Source organism: Rhamphochromis longiceps, linkage group LG23, assembly GCF_057381845.1.
Source record: "Rhamphochromis longiceps isolate RC_006_pf linkage group LG23, R_longiceps_female_GT1.1, whole genome shotgun sequence".
Taxonomy (NCBI): domain Eukaryota; kingdom Metazoa; phylum Chordata; class Actinopteri; order Cichliformes; family Cichlidae; genus Rhamphochromis; species Rhamphochromis longiceps.
In genome coordinates this window covers 42,522,332-42,538,457 of record NC_140578.1, presented here as the reverse complement: position 1 = coordinate 42,538,457, position 16,126 = coordinate 42,522,332, and the positions used below count along the sequence as shown (strand labels likewise).

The following is a 16,126-nucleotide window of genomic DNA, read 5'->3' as shown; positions in this document are numbered from 1 at the left end:
AAAAGATGATGATGATAAACGTGAATCTACATACCAATCAGATGGTGTCTTCTGAATCAGGGAGGAGGCGGTGTGATCCTGGGAACTGTGATCATGAAACCTGAAGCGATGCGGACCCGATCCGCCCCCAGAACCGGTCATTTCCAGGATCTGTTTGGGATCATCGTGGTGGCGTGTTTTCAAAATAATCCTTGTGAAAGAAGCGGTGTGATCCTGGCAACTATTGATTATTGATTACATATTCCACCGCGGATTCCTCGTTTTGCAGTGATAGCAATTTATTAACCTGGCAGCAGATTATGTCATACATGCCGTCTAAAGACAAAAACACAAAACATGCTGGTTATAAAGAATAAAAACGGAAGTAAGTGAATAAAAGTCACACGATTGGACTTGTGAATAGATGATTGTAGCTAATTCTGCTTATAAAAAATAAGATGAATAAGGGGAAGTAGAGTAACAAGGTCTCGATTGTCTAAAGGTTTTAATCAAAAATGAGATTTTTGCCGCTTTTTGTATGATTTTTTTTTTTCAAAGTTCTCACCAGCCTTGTTCCTCTTTTTTCTGCCAATATTGAAAGTTGTGGATTAAAAGCGCATCGTCCATCACTGTACTGTGAGTACTGTGGGTTTCACTGACTTCACAGCCTACAATCTGCTTGTTGCTGCTGCTGAGGACTTTAAAGGTTTTGGGAGTTTGACGTGTCATCAGGTTTGTTTCAGTCCAGGCAACAGCAGTCAAGTGTCCAAACTGGCGCAAAATACGCCAAAGCCTCAATTAGTAGTGGTCACGTGACTTGGGTGTCTCCTACCAGTGTTTGAGAAACTGTGAATAAAGGGTTTAAAGACTCTAACTTGGCCTGAGTCTGGCAGCCTTGTTGTCAAATCTGATAGATATGTTCATTAAATTCTCTAAACCAGGGATGTCAAACGTAAGGCCCGCGGCTATAATAAGATAAGATAAGATAAGATAAGATAAGATAAGATAAGATAAGATAAGATAAGATAAGATAACCTTTATTAGTCCCACACGTGGGAAATTTGTTTTGTCACAGCAGAAAGTGGACAGTGCAAAAGTTATGACGCAAAAATTAGAATACAATAAGAATAAATACAGTACACAGCTGTACAGAATAGAATAAAATAATATACTATATACAGTAGAATAAAATAAAAAAAAAATATACAATAAGATAAAAATAGAATACGAATGCTATATACAACTGAGTAAAAATACAACGATGCCAGAAAGGATTATTGCACTTAGTGTTATTGCACATGTGTGGATGTGTGTGTTTGTTCAGTTAAAGTCTTTGTTGTGGAGTCTGACAGCAGTGGGGAGGAAAGACCTGCGAAATCTCTCCGTCCCACACCGTGGGTGCCGCAGTCTCCCACTGAAGGAGCTGCTCAGTGCTGTCACAGTCTGCTGCATGGGGTGGGAGACGTTGTCCAACAGGGATGACAGCTTAGCCGCCATTCTCCTGTCACTCACCACCTCCACACCTCGGCCGACAAAAGACTCCAATCTGGCCCCACTGCACTGGATAGTTTTGGAAATTGTGAAGGAGGGCATAAATTTTGGACTTTTAACTGAATTTTCATACGTTTCACAAATTTTCCATTCATGCTACATGGAAGTAATGAAGTAAAAAATGACAGAAAAGTTTCTGTTTTTTCTGTTTGTTTTTTTAATAAAGAAAAGCAAAAAAATACACTTTCTTATAATTAACACAAATTATATTTTTATAATTACAGGACAGTCTGGACGTTTAGCTACCAGAACCGCTTTTTCCGTAATTTTACTTTACCTATTATTCATATGTTCATGCCAAGCCAGGAAGAACCCTGCCCATGATACAAAACTCCTACCCAGTTCTAAGTGCTTCTCAGTCCTTTGGATTTTAAATTAACCCTGTTATGTTGACTGACCCAGAACAGAAGAGATGTCACATGTCATCTGCATCACTACAGAAAACGAACAAATAAAATCAAAATTATAAAAGAAAATTGTAAAATAATCAATGCCAGTGTTTCTGACACTTTTGGATGAGTAAATTTGCCCAGGTTAAAATTAACCCAGGAGCATAATTGGTGTTCCTGGAAACCAACATAACAGGAGGGTTAATTATAACATATTATAGGCATCCTGCACAGATCACATGACTTCATCACTAAGGCCAGACGGTGATGATAATGTTATTTTCTGTTGTGTCTCTTCAGATCACAGTGTGCCCAGGTGCCAGGTTGTGGGACGCTGCTGTTTTCAGCCTCTTTGTTGGTGTTGACAGCTGGCTGCTGCTGGTAGCAATGCTCATAATAACGAGGCTTTTCCTGTTCTTGATCAGTCCACTGCAAATAAAGCTCCCTCAAATCTGTTAAAATAAGGACAGACAGAAGAGTCCCCTTCTCTTAATGTAATGTTTAATTAGTTAAACAAATTAAAATATTAAATGAAAATACGTTATTCTGACTCCACTCTTATTTACAGATCAAATACACCCAAGCAAACTTTTTAATGAACTTTAAAAAAAAAAAGTAAATTTAAAAAAAGGTTCAAATGAAGTTAAATGAGATCATTTTAAATGAATAAGTGCTGCTTGCATTTGCATTTTTTCTTTAAAGAGCAGATTTAGATGCTATGTCCATAACTTAAGAGATTTTCTTAAGAGATCTTATCACAAAATGCATTTGAATTATCTGCAATTATTCAAAAAAAGTTTTAAATGTGTTTCACGTACTACAAATATAAGTAATTTAAGCATAACAACAAGTATAGTGACCCTCGACGGGGTTAGACATTTGCAAGAGAAGCGAGCATTTAGCACATCTTTGGCTACTCTCGTCAGCATCATCTGTTTTTCTGCCAACTTTTTATCATCCATAAACCATTTGATCATAAAGTTGTTCTCATTCTGTGCACGAAAATATAATTTCTGGATTAGTTGAAAGTTTAGACTTCAAGAATAACATCAAAAATCCAGTAAAAAATAAAAGTCCTGTAATAGAAGGGTTTGAGTGTTCTGTTATCCATAGATTTTATGTATCTGTGGATGTATGTGTGCACATGTGTGTGAGAATTTTTTTTTCCAGTGCAAGGTTCAGCAAACAATTTCTCAGGGCTTTTTTTTGTTGAAAAAATATAAATATGTATGAGTTTTTATTTGGAGGAGACTTTAGGCAACAAACTCAACATTAAAGAATTAACAAAAATGAGTGAAAACATTAATAACTGCAGAATTAATCTTTTGAAAACATGATCGACTAATCGTGACCCTAACAAGAAAAGAGAATAATTGCCCAAAGCAGCCAGTGCAAAACATCAGTTAATCTTTTCTTACACTCTGGATTATTTTCCAATTTATATAATAAAATAATAAATACATACAAACCCAAATCTTGCTGTTTTAGCAGCATCGTACAGTCAACACAGTTCAACTCATGCTTGGTTTCAGTGGAGAAGTGAAGACCTTTGTCCACAGAGTTTTCAGCAGCTTAATTATGAGTCAGTTATTTGAAGAACTCTCTATATGAAATATCAATAAAACATGAAATATTGTCCTCAGCTGACAAACACAAGTAAAACTGCCATTGTCTTATTGCCTGTACACGACATCATCACAGTGGGTGTCTGCACACAGTCTGAGTAAAGAAAATGTGATCATGTCAACATTATAAGAGATAATCTTGATAATACATTAAAAAAATAATGATAATGCTGTATGGCAAAACTAGACAGTAACTTTGGTACATTAATAAACCAGCAGTTTTCTGTGGGTTAAATGTGTGACTAACATAGAAACAGACAGAACATTTGCTATAAAGTACATTTGTATTACCAGAATAAATGTATGTATAATGTGTTGTTACTTACCTGATACACACAAATGCACACTCGGTAAATTTCCCCCCACATTTATTCCCTCTGTGCTGTGAATCTCTGGTCTGTATCGTCCTGACTCGTCTTTGCTCAGTTGAATCAGCATCATCATTTTTCCCTCTGATCACCTGTTTCTGTCTGCGATGAAAGATTATCCTTGTGTCCTTGAACCATCTCAGGCTCTCTGATTACTTTAACTTATATTTAAGTGACACAGTGAAGTTTGAGCCTGTTGCAGTGTACACACAATCATCCTGAGAGCCTTTGAAACAGAAAGATGAGATTAGCCATGTTAGAAAGGCTCTGAATGAGTGTATGTCAATTTATAACATTTGAAGGACATTGTGTTATTCATACTAAATTCAGGGCTGTACCTAAACTTTGTTCCATCTACAGACCTCTTACAAATTAGCTCCAAAGTAGCTGCCAAGAAATCACGATGCAGATAAAAAGTGTCAGACACTAACATTTAATTTCTGTGTGCATGAGCAACGCTGCTTTGCAAAGGTGTCCACATAGCATAGCTTGAGTTAGTACACAGCATGTAAACACATTTTCTGCATGTACAAATATCTTTGTGAGAATTTTCAAAATCTCCATAGAGATGTTATATCGTGTTTTAATTTGATAAATCATTGACAATCAGCTGATATTTCACAATCTTCTTAATAATGTCGACTACTTTAGAAGCTGACTACTTTTAGATTGACTGGAACTTTTTCAGATCACGACAATCATCATGACATTGCTAAGAAAACAAATACACTGTGAGTGTGCAGGTATGGTTTTGAAGAGAAGAGGCCTCGTCTGCTCTCATAGATAAAGAACAAAGCAAATGTGACACTTAGAACAAAGACTTGCTTCAGCAAATAATATATATAAATATAATCTGTGATTATATAGTCGGAGATGTTGAAGAGGTAAGCAAGAACTGTCCTAATTTGGGTGATTTTTAATAATTTAGACATAAAATATAAATGTATGTTTTTCCAAAATGACTTCTTCTTAAAATCTGATAATACAAACTGATTTTTGTTGTTGCCGCTACAGGGTCCTTTTCATTTTTTCTTTCACTGTCAGAAGAAAGTAAATTAAATTAAATTGCATAAGAAAATTAATATCCCGTCATTATTTTGTAAAATTAAACGTGTATTTTATTTCAAATAAGTGAGAAACACTTCTGTGAGTGTCGTGTGGCAAATAAGGTATGCATTGTTAATATCCGGAGATTCGGGGTGTCCCATGAAGCAAGATTAATGGGTTATTTGAGATAAGCTGAACCTGAGTCAGAGCTCAAACTCTGCATCATGTTGTCACTGAAATGTGTAAGTACTCCTGTTTGGACATCTATGCAGAAAATGTTCTCTGTTGTTGTTTTTTAATTACAGCCCAAATCTGCTGACAGGTCTTTTTTTAAATATTGCTTGAACTGCAACTATAAAAAGATGTAAGTGCTTTTTATGCAATTTTTGCAAAGATATGTGTGGAAGGAAACCGTGACCTAGGACAAACTGATGGCATAAGATGTAAGTACAAGTCCTCCGGTTTGATATGCAAAAAAAAATATTGCGCTAACTTATGTGATTGCAGTTCTACAGGGATTTAAGAAAAAATATCCTAACTGAGGTTATCATAATTCATGCATGACAGGGTTAAATAACAATAATTACAATGACACACGTCATACATCTACAGTAAAATTAAACGACCAGTGGGTGGCAGGGTATAGACACATCACGTTTATTGTGCAATTCTTCATCACTACAGAGTTCTGCACATAATCTGAGATCGTATTATCTCTATATAATGTTTATACATTAATATTATATTATATGAAGAAATGCTGATGATGCATTAAATAAAGACTGATGACAAAGGTGTAACACTTTTTTTAATGAGTAGATTAAAAATCAAAAACATAAAAACATAAAATACATTCATGTTCACATTGATGCCATATATGTGAAAACACTAATCTGATAAGGCTGAAAAGTGTTTAGGTGACTGCACACTGTAATCTATGGTTGAGACTGACACAAAGAGAAATTCAAAGAGAAATGTGATGTTTATTGTATAACCACAATAAATCTACTCTGTTGTTAGCTACCCACAACAAATAAACATATGGTCATATTTTCTTTTTCTAATTTTCCATATTCATTGAAACAAAGTTTCCCAAGTTGTTTGTCTTCAGGCTTGTTGGTTTGGATATGCCATGTCCTTCACTTTTCTTTGTGAAAAGACTTTCTCATCATTGTGTTTCCATTTTAAGGTCAATTTTTTGCCCAGCTTGGTTTCAGAGAAACAATAAAGATACTGCCTGTTGCACCATACAGGTCAAAAACATCCTGGGAATCTTTGAATCAGACAGAAAGAAAAAAAAATCATAAAAAGATTACATCAGCCATGCTGCATGAGTCTTGAACGGTTGCTCTAACAGCCAAGATGAACTTGGCGGGAAGAAAAAAAAATGAAAGACGGAAAAACAAAACAGTCTGAATGTTGAATAATGATTACATTATATCCTGTTGTCTACCTCCAGACCACAGTCTGCACAGAAGTCAGGCTCCGGGACGCTACCAACCAGCTGCTTATGATGATGATGCTTCTTCAATGGAAGCTCAACTTTGTCTGTTAACACAAGATTACATGTCAGACTTGCAGAATTACAACCATCTCTCACTACTTTAGGTAAAAAGCAAAGCCTGCTATGAATAGCATCATAGATTTGATAATATTGGGTCAGCTAAACAAGGACACATGCAAAAACATGGAATCTGAATTAGAGAAACACAGTGCAGAGAATGGACACTGTGGTGCTGTTTGCAGGGTTTGTGAGTTTGGATTGCTTTGTGTCACTAATGTTAAATACGAGACACAAAAGGCTCATCAACTGTGAAGAGCTGGTTATAGCCTCTGAAGGTTGGGGCGAGGGGGTGCCGTTTAAATGGAGCAATGAAAACTCTCCAGAAAGACACTTATTCATTCAATAGTTCACATAAGTGTCACTGTTTAACCCCCCAAGAACAAAGATAGAGAGAACTGAGGATTTACACTAAACGTTTGTTTAATAGATGTTAAATTAAATGGTCATTGATAGTTTTTTTTTCCGTCGTTGTGTTTATATATTTCTACATAGTAAAAAATATAGTGTAAACTATCCATTCATTCATCTGTCTTCTTCAGCTTATCCAGGGCCGGGTCGTGGGGGCAGCAGCCTAAGCAAAGCAGCCCAGACCTCCCTCTCCACGGCCACCTCCTCCTGCTTATCCGAGGGAATAACAAGGCATTCCCAGGTCAGGGGAAAGATATGATCTCTCCAGCGTGTTCTGGGTCTACCCCAAGGCCTCGTCCCAGTTTGATAGTATTGGGACATATTGGGACAGATTCCCAAACCAACTCTGTTGGCTCCTTTTGATGTGGAGAAGAAGCAACTCTACTGTGAGCCCCTCCTGGATGGCTAAACTCCTCACCAAAGCTTGTGACCATAGGTGAGAGTAGGGACAAAGGGACATCAACCGGTAAGTTGAGAGCTCAGCTCTCTCTTCACCACAATGGATCGGTACAGCGTCTGCATCACTGCAGCACCAATCCATCTGTTGCTCTTCTGCTCCCTTCTCTCCTCATTTGTGAACAAGACCCTGAGATACTTAAAGTCCTCCAGTTGGGGCAGTAAGTCGTCCCTGTCCCGGAGTTGGCACTCCACCCTTTTCCGGCTGAGGACCATGGCCTCAGATTTGGAGGTGCTGATTCTTATTCCTGTCGCTTCACACTGAACTGCAAACTGCCCCAAGCTAGAGGCCATCACCCAGTGCACCCTCACTATGTGTTTTGGCATCCCAGGTCTGTCCAGCAACCTCCCCCACCACCTGATCCAACTCATCACCAGGTGGTGATCAGTTGAAAGCTCAGCACCTCTCTTCACCTGAGTGTCCAGAACATGCGGCAGCAGAGCTGATGATGCAATTATAAAATAACTCATGGATTTATAGATCACCGACCTGGGGCCTAGGTGTCCTGGTGCCACGTGCACTTATGGACACCCTTATGTTCAAAAATGGTGTTTGTTATGGACAAACTGTGGTTTGCACACACCGCCACCCAGCACACACTCCCCTATGACACCTCCTGCAGGTGGTGGGCCTACAGGAGGGTCCACATGTACCGAGTTGAAGAAAGCAGGAGTGACAGGAATTATTAGAAAAATAGGGTTTTCATTTATTTAACCTCCCAAAATTATATTTACAAAAGTCATAAATGTTGATCTCATAGAAAAAGGTCAAAGAAACAAAACTGAACTCAGGCAAAGACCTGCAAACTTAACAAACCAACTGACTGCCCAAACAAATATAACTGACCTAAACATGAAATGTCACACAAGGTTATATATAATGGCTGATCAGACCACTATGAGACATGAGAGGTAACTAAACAAAACACAATCATAAACAACAAACAATGCAGTACAGTCTAGTTTGTTAATAAACTAAACACCAAAGAAGAAAATCAAAACTACTGAACCCTAAACTCAAATATTTAATTAAGTACAACTACTTTGTTTTTATTGAAAGAAAACACAGATTCTCCCCTTCAGCAGGAAGTGGTGGTGCGGTCCAATTATCCCTCTTTGCATTTAATAGTTTCAAACCCTGCCCACCACTTTTTGTCTGGCAACTCCCCGGGATCATGGCAGGTAAGAAGAAACAAAGGTTTGTCAAAAATAAAACTAAGTAATGAACTGGTATGAATACATAAGTAAACTAAATGTGTATGCTTACAAACAGAACAAATGTATCCAAACCAATCAACACAAACGTGTGTTACTGTGTTCAAAGGAAGAAATGAAAATGCACAAGAGTTACTGACTTTAGAGTGTGGCCATGGGTTTGGCCATCACAGTAACCCTATCCCAGCCAAGGTGAACTGGATCTTCTGCTGATAGGGGCTTTTGAACCACTCTTTGTCTGTCCCTCACCCAGGACCACTTTGCCATGGGGGTAAAAGCAAAAGACAACGTAGCCCCTGGGATCCCTGAGAAACCCAAACCCCTCCACTGAGATAATGTAGTGATTCAGCAGGGGATAGTGTAAACAACCAGCATAAAATATTGCAAAGGCCAAACTATTTCTTTTCTTTGACACAGTAATTTGTCTAGTAAAATCTAACACCACATGTTCAACCTGCTTTGTGATTATGAGTTTGATCTTAGTCTGCATTGTGTTGTGTTTGTAAATAAATTTTAACAAACAATTTGTAGTGCAGTGGCATGAACAATACATCTGTTTTTATTAGTGATTTGTTTGTTTTTTATAAACAGCCTTTTTTTAACATCTCACTATGTGCAGTGTAATAATGGAGATTACAATAACACAATATTTTCACATGTCTGTGTTTTCATGCAAAGTGCCACAGGCCGGAGTTTGCTCGTAATAATAATAATACTAAAATTAAGCATGATAATAATAATAATCTTACCCTTTATTATGTTTGCTTTTTTCTGGATACAGCAAACAATGAAAATGAAGATCACCAACAGAAGAATACCTGACAGTGAAAGAGAGGAATAAAATTGTACTTTATTTGTAATTGTACGCATGTGAAAAATAGTAAATGTGTTTTAGTTCAACAAGACTGTAACATAACATACCTGCTCCAGCGCGCACTGGAATACAGACATAAATGTCACATACCTCAGGGAAAGCTTCAAAACAATACAAGTAGAAAACTGTATTTATTAGATATGTATAATAAAATGGCCATTTTAGCCATCAACAGACAGTTGACACCACATAATATTCACAGGGCTTTAAGCATTTGTGATAAACTGGCTGATTGCAGAAACACTGCAAGCAATGGGCGTGTTTACCACAACTTCAGCTTTTTGTTAGCTTGTCCTTCAGATTTTCTTTCAACTCATCTTTGTTAAGCAATTTATGTTGTTTGTCTTTCTTTAGAATAAATTATAGTTGACAGAATAATAATTAATAAATTATTAATAAATCATTAATAAATTATTATAATTAAATTAAATTAAACATTTGAATATAAGTGCAAAAATAATATATGTACAATACAAACAATTTCTCAAAGTTTTGATTTTGATAAGACAAAATCTTTGTGGGGTTTTTGTTTTGTTTTTGGTGATTGTGTTAAAACCATGTTAAAAAAAACTAATCTGATCCATAAGCTCAGTAATGCTGTGGGTATTGAGCTGGACTCCCTTAAGGTGGTGTCGGCAAGATAAGGACAATGCTGGATGCACTCCTTGACTTACTGGCCAGTCACAGGAGCACGTTCAAAAACAGACTTAGATTACCCAAATGCACCACTTCACAACTCAGGAAATCACTCCTGCCTGTGGATATCGCCCTGTACATCTCCTCCATCTAATAACAGTCACAGTGCAATAGCTCTACCCATTGGCACATAGCACAAAAAAACAAGTTTTACAGTTTAGAGTAAAATGTCAGTCATATATATTTAAGCTCTGCAATATTCTGGATATTTATAAATGAGCTATTTGTATATATTAGAGCTATTTCTTATATTTTTTTAAAACTCTGTAATACACTGTATTATTTAATTTAGTTTAGTCTGTTAGTGTTCTCATTGTTTTGCACCAACTGTAACCAAAAAGTATTCTGATTCTGATTAAATAGAAAATGCTGCAAAAACTTAAAAAAGAGTTAAAACGATATAACAGAAACAGGAAAAAACTGGGACACAAAATTTACTTGAATCTCTCTATCCAAAAAAATATAATGTACAATATGATACAACTTCTAAACTGAAAAAATCATTGACAATCAGCAGATATTTTTTATAATTCCAAAGAGTGTTTCAGGAAAAGCTTTAAAATAAAAGGCAAAGAAAAGTATCATGTTAGCATGTGAGCTCAATACAATGACTACTTCAGTTCATGAATATTTGGAAAAGGCACATTTGAACATTTGTACAGCTGATGGTAAATAATACTTACCAAGCTTATAGCATTCTTGTTGAACAGGCTGACTGATCTGTGAGCTGACACGGTTAGAAGCATTACAATAAAAATTGGCATTTAGCACGTCTTTGGCTACTCTCGACACCATCTTCCCTTTTTCTGCCAACTGTTTACCATCCATAAACCATTCGACCTTCTCATCCTGTAGGAGAAAACACAATTTGTTGATTAGATGAAGGTTTAGAATTGAAGTCTAACATAAAAAACTCAACCTGGCTAAAATTAGAAATATAATAATATTTTCATACATTTTTGGTAATTTCCCAGCCTATATAATTAAATAATAGATAAAGAGAGACCCAAGCCTCACTGAAACAACATCTCTGAGTAAATGCTTGTAGACAGCACGCTTCAAATCATGCTTGGTTTCAGTGGAGGAAAAATGAGGCCTTTGTCTACAGATTCTTCAACAGCTTAATTATGAGTCAGTTATTGGTAGAGTACTCTAACTTAATTGTACCTGAAACAATAAATATTGTACTCACCTTAATAACATTGCAAGTAAAAGAGACTTTTGTCTTGTCACCTGTACACATCACTGTTACTTTGGGCTTCTGCACACGGTCTGAGTACAGAAAATTTCTTTATATCAACATTATATAAACTACTGCTGATAATGCTTTTCTACAGTAACCAACACTGTTGATTGATAAGACTGAAAAGTGACGTCATAATAAAACCAAACACTCTTAATGACAAAGTATGACTAAGACAGCTTAGCACACTTGCTTGTTGTGATAGAAGTAGTACAAACACAATAAATACACATATGATGTTATTTTCCTTACCTAATACACACAAACGCACACTCTGTAAGTTTCCCCCCACATTTAGTCCATCTTCATTGATAACCTCTGGGATGTATCGTCCTGACTTGTCTTTGGTGAGTTGTGTCAGCTTTAGTGATCCAGTTGAATCAACATCATAATTTTTCCCTATGATCACCTGTTTCTGTCTGCGATAAAAGATTAGACTTGTGTCCTTGAACCATTTCAGTGTACCTGATTCCTTCAACTCATATCTAAGTGGCACAGTAAAGCTTGATCCTGTTGCAGCATAAACACAATCATCCTGAGAGCCTTTGAAACAGAAAAGAAGGTAAAAAAAAAATCAGATGAAAAAATTAGAACAAGGCAAGGCAAGGCAAGTTTATTTGTATAGCACAATTCAACAACAAGGTGATTCAAAGTGCTTTACAGAGACATTAGAAACAAAAACAAATAAAAAGCATGATTTAAAATTTATTAAAACAAGCAAACAAACAAACTAATTAAAAAACAAACAAAACAGTATATAAAATCAGAACAGTAGATAAAATCAGTAGTTAAATGTAAGTTTTGAAATTTAAGCTTAAAAGTGTGGATTTGGTTCTTTATTCAAATGCAGCTGAGAATAGGTGAGTCTTCAACCTGGATTTAAATAAACTGAGTGTTTCAGCTGATCTGAGGCTTTCTGGGAGTTTGTTCCAGATATAAGGAGCATAAAAGCTGAATGCAGCTTCTCCGTGTCTGGTTCTGACTCTGGGAACTGATAAAAGACCGGATCCAGATGACCTGAGGGATCTGGATGGTTCATACTGGGTCAGGAGGTCACTGATGTATTTTGGTCCTAAACCATTCAGAGCTTTATAGACCAGCATCAGAACTTTAAAGTCTATCCTCTGACGGACAGGCAGCCAGTGTAAAGACCTCAGAGCTGGACTGATGTGGTCCACTTTTTTGGTCTTAGTGAGGACTCGAGCAGCAGAGTTCTGAATGAGCTGTAGTTGTCTGACTGATTTTTTTAGGTAGACCTGTAAAGATGCTGTTACAGTAATCAAGCCTACTAAAGATGAATGCATGGACTAGTTTTTCCAGGTCCTGTTGAGACATCAGATCTTTTATCCTTGAAATATTCTTGAGGTGATAGTAAGCTGATTTTGTTATTGTCTTAATGTGTTTTTCTAAGTTTAGGTCTGCATCCATCACTACACCCAAATTTCTCGCCTGGTTTGTGGTTTTTAGGTGTATAGATTGAAGTTCTCTGGTGACCTGTAATCGTTTTTCTTTGGCGCCAAAGACTATTACCTCAGTTTTGTTTTTGTTTAGCTGGAGAAAATTGTGGCACAACCAGTCATTAATTTCCTCAATGCATTTACCAAGAGCCTGTACAGGGCCTCGGTCTCCTGGTGACATTGTGATATATATTTGTGTGTCATCTGCATAGCTGTGATAGTTTATTTTGTTGTTCTTTATAATCTGTGCCAGTGGGAGCATGTAAATGTTAAACAGAAGGGGTCCCAAGATGGAACCTTAGGGAACTCCACATGTGATACTTGTCTGCTCAGATGTGAAGTTACCTATTGATACAAAGTATTTCCTGTTTTCTAAGTATGTTTTGAACCAGTTTAGTACAGTTCCTGAAAGACCTGCCCAGTTCTCCAGTCGTTTGAGTAATATGTTGTGGTCAACTGTAACAAGAATGAAGAGCATACAGTATATATATGTACATATATAAATATGTATATATGTCCAGCGATGGGAATAACGGCGTTCAAGTATTGGCGTTACTTTTTTCAGCAACGAGTAATCTAACTAATTACTATTTTTTTTTTTTTTTTTTTTTTTTGTGTGTGTGTCCCGTTTGGATCTTTAGCCATCAGAATTGTTGTCTTATGACCAAGAAAGATGCCAAGCGGATTTATTTTACCAAGTAGATCATCATGGCCTTGCCATATTGGTCCATTTGATTGACCTTTATTATAATTGTGAATTTATTTTATTTTCAGTTGCTACAAACGGGACAGACATGACTGGGGGATAGGACAGGGAGAAAGAATGAAAGAAAGAGAGGGAGAGAAAGAAAACCAAAGGGGAGAAGAGACGGTGAGAAGGGGGGGAAGAAAGAAAAAAAAACAAACAAACAAAAAAAAAAAACAAAACACCTGGGTCACCTGTATGGAGAAAAAAAACAGAAGAGAAAGCAAACAACAAAGAGCAACATAATAAAAAAAACAGCACCATCACAATAAACTAGCTAGCAGTAGATATCAGTAGATACTAAATAATAAACGATATTGTGCAGCACGCAAGATAGACAGCGCACAATGTGCTTTGAGGCAGCAGCCAAGAAAGCTGTAGTCCGCGTCTGTGAATACCCGTGTGTACACCTGTGTGCACACCTGTGTGGATCAGCATGCTTGCATTCCAAAGGTTTCTCCCTGTAACGATCTGCTAGGGAGTGTGGGGGGGCCACAGCCCCGTCCTCCAGGGTATGAAACTAATTACTATTTCTATCGTTACAACGCCGTGGCATCTTACTGAATGGAGAACACCTGATTGTTATGTAAATAATTTGAAATGGTTATTTTAAAAAGGGTAAAAGGTAAATGGATGTAAATAACTTTAATGTTTGCAAAACTTGTGCACATGATTTTAAAATTGGCAATTTATATTAGCATTTAAAGTTATGAAATATGATTCAATAAACATGTTTGCTTTTTGTCTGATTTTAGATCAACTGTGTTAATACAATATTTCAAAATGAAAACATAACTGTAGATTCAGACATGTGAGGCTGTGCTGAAAAGAATGATACCAAACAAGGCAAATAAACAGTTTTTTAAAGGTGAAATGTAGAGGAAACATCAAAAGAAGCTAAAAATGGCCAATTATACCCTGGACCCCAGAGGGTTAAACTTTAAAAGAAAGTAATGCAATAGTTACTTTTCAAGTAATTAATTACTTTTAGAATCATGTAGCTCAGTTACTAACTCCGTTACTTTTTTTTTAAAAGAAGTAACTAATAACTATAATTAATTACTTTTTCAAAGTGACTTGCCCAATACTGTATATGACATAGTACTGAAACATGTAAATATAAATATAAATATGGAGTCAGATCTCGCCTCTGTTAAGTCTTGAAGAATTATAAAGTTGGAAGATGACATGTTAATTAATTTTGCCTTAAAAATATCATAACCAGCAAGTTTGGAATTTAAAGCTAAAACATAAACCAAAAAGAACAACAAAATTGTACCGTAAATTGTACTATACCTGAGGAAGCAATGAAGCAGCAGCAGAGCAAAAACACAGCGAAGGTGGCAGCAGAAACCATGTTCTTCACTATTTCCATCACTCTTAGCTCAAAAGAGCACTTTCCAGTGTCGGTGTTATTTCCTGTAAAAGCACAACAGTGTCACATGTTTTGTGTGTGTGTGTGTGTGTGTGTGTGTGTGTGTGTGTGTGTGTGTGTGTGTGTGTGTGTGTGTGTGTGTGTGTGTGTGTGTGTGTGTTCAAGTGTAGGCATGTGCATGTATGGTTTTAAAAGGAAGTGACCCAAGAGGCCTCATCTACTTTCATAAACCAAGCAAGCAGATCTCACACCCAGAACACAGACTGTGCATCTTGTTTTGGCTTTTTGCTTCAGAGAACATACATAAATATAACCAAAATATTTTCAATAGTAACCAGAGTGAACACAAGGAAAGCGGCGGGGCCAGACGGCATCACCGGCCGTCTGCTGCGCTGCTGTGCTGACCAGCTAGCAGGTGTGTTCACTTCCATCTTCAACGAGTCCCTGGCGAAGTCTGTGGTCCCCACATGCTTCAAAAGATCCACCATCATCCCTGTGCCCAAGAACAGCAAACCCTCATCCCTGAACGATTACCGGCCAGTTGCACTGACCTCGGTAGTAATGAAGGTGTTTGAGAGGCTGCTGAAGAACATCATCTCCTCCTCCATCCCAGACACCACAGATCCGCTGCAGTTCGCCTACAGATCCAACAGATCCACAGAGGATGCCATCGCCCACGTCCTACACACCACTCTCAGCCACGTGGACAAGAAACGGGTAACTATGTGCGAATGCTGTTTGTTGATTACAGTTCAGCGTTTAACACAATAGTGCCCTGCAGACTGTTCACAAAGCTGAGGGATCTGGGACTTAACAGCCGTCTGTGTGCATGGGTGTTGGACTTCCTCACTGGCAGAACTCAGGTGGTGAGGGTGGGCAGGTGCTTCTCCAACAGCATCACCATCAACACAGGAGCACCTCAGGGATGTGTCCTCTCGCCACTGCTCTACTCCCTCTACACTTCAGACTGTGTGGCCACCCATGGCTCCAACACCATTGTGAAGTTTGCTGACGACACAGTGGTGTTGGGTGCCATCTCCAACAACGATGAGGCGGCCTACATGGATGAAGTGAAGAATCTGGCATCGTGGTGCCAGGACAACCACCTCCAGCTGAACGTCAGCAAGACCAAGG

The 16,126-nt window shown here is 37.5% G+C and overlaps 2 protein-coding genes across 2 annotated transcripts in view; both read right to left on the bottom strand.

Annotated features, from left to right (window-relative positions):
- Nucleotides 1–391, bottom strand: part of LOC146642700 (T-lymphocyte surface antigen Ly-9-like) — a 66,825-nt gene extending 66,434 nt beyond the window's left edge. Inside the window, exon 1 of the mRNA XM_085397887.1 lies at nucleotides 35–391. The gene's annotated coding sequence lies outside the window, so the exon portion shown is untranslated. The remainder of the gene's footprint in view (nucleotides 1–34) is intronic.
- Nucleotides 392–2,195: 1,804 nt separating this feature from the next.
- On the bottom strand, nucleotides 2,196–14,974 carry LOC146642699 (T-cell surface antigen CD2-like). The gene is made up of 8 exons (XM_085397889.1): nucleotides 14,914–14,974; nucleotides 11,668–11,958; nucleotides 11,365–11,444; nucleotides 10,856–11,021; nucleotides 10,704–10,726; nucleotides 9,524–9,557; nucleotides 9,352–9,420; nucleotides 2,196–2,371 (listed from the first exon to the last, which is right to left on the bottom strand). Exons 1-8 carry the CDS (start codon nucleotides 14,972–14,974, stop codon nucleotides 2,196–2,198), a joined length of 900 nt encoding a protein of 299 aa, XP_085254015.1.
- Between the last annotated feature and the right edge of the window lie 1,152 nt (nucleotides 14,975–16,126).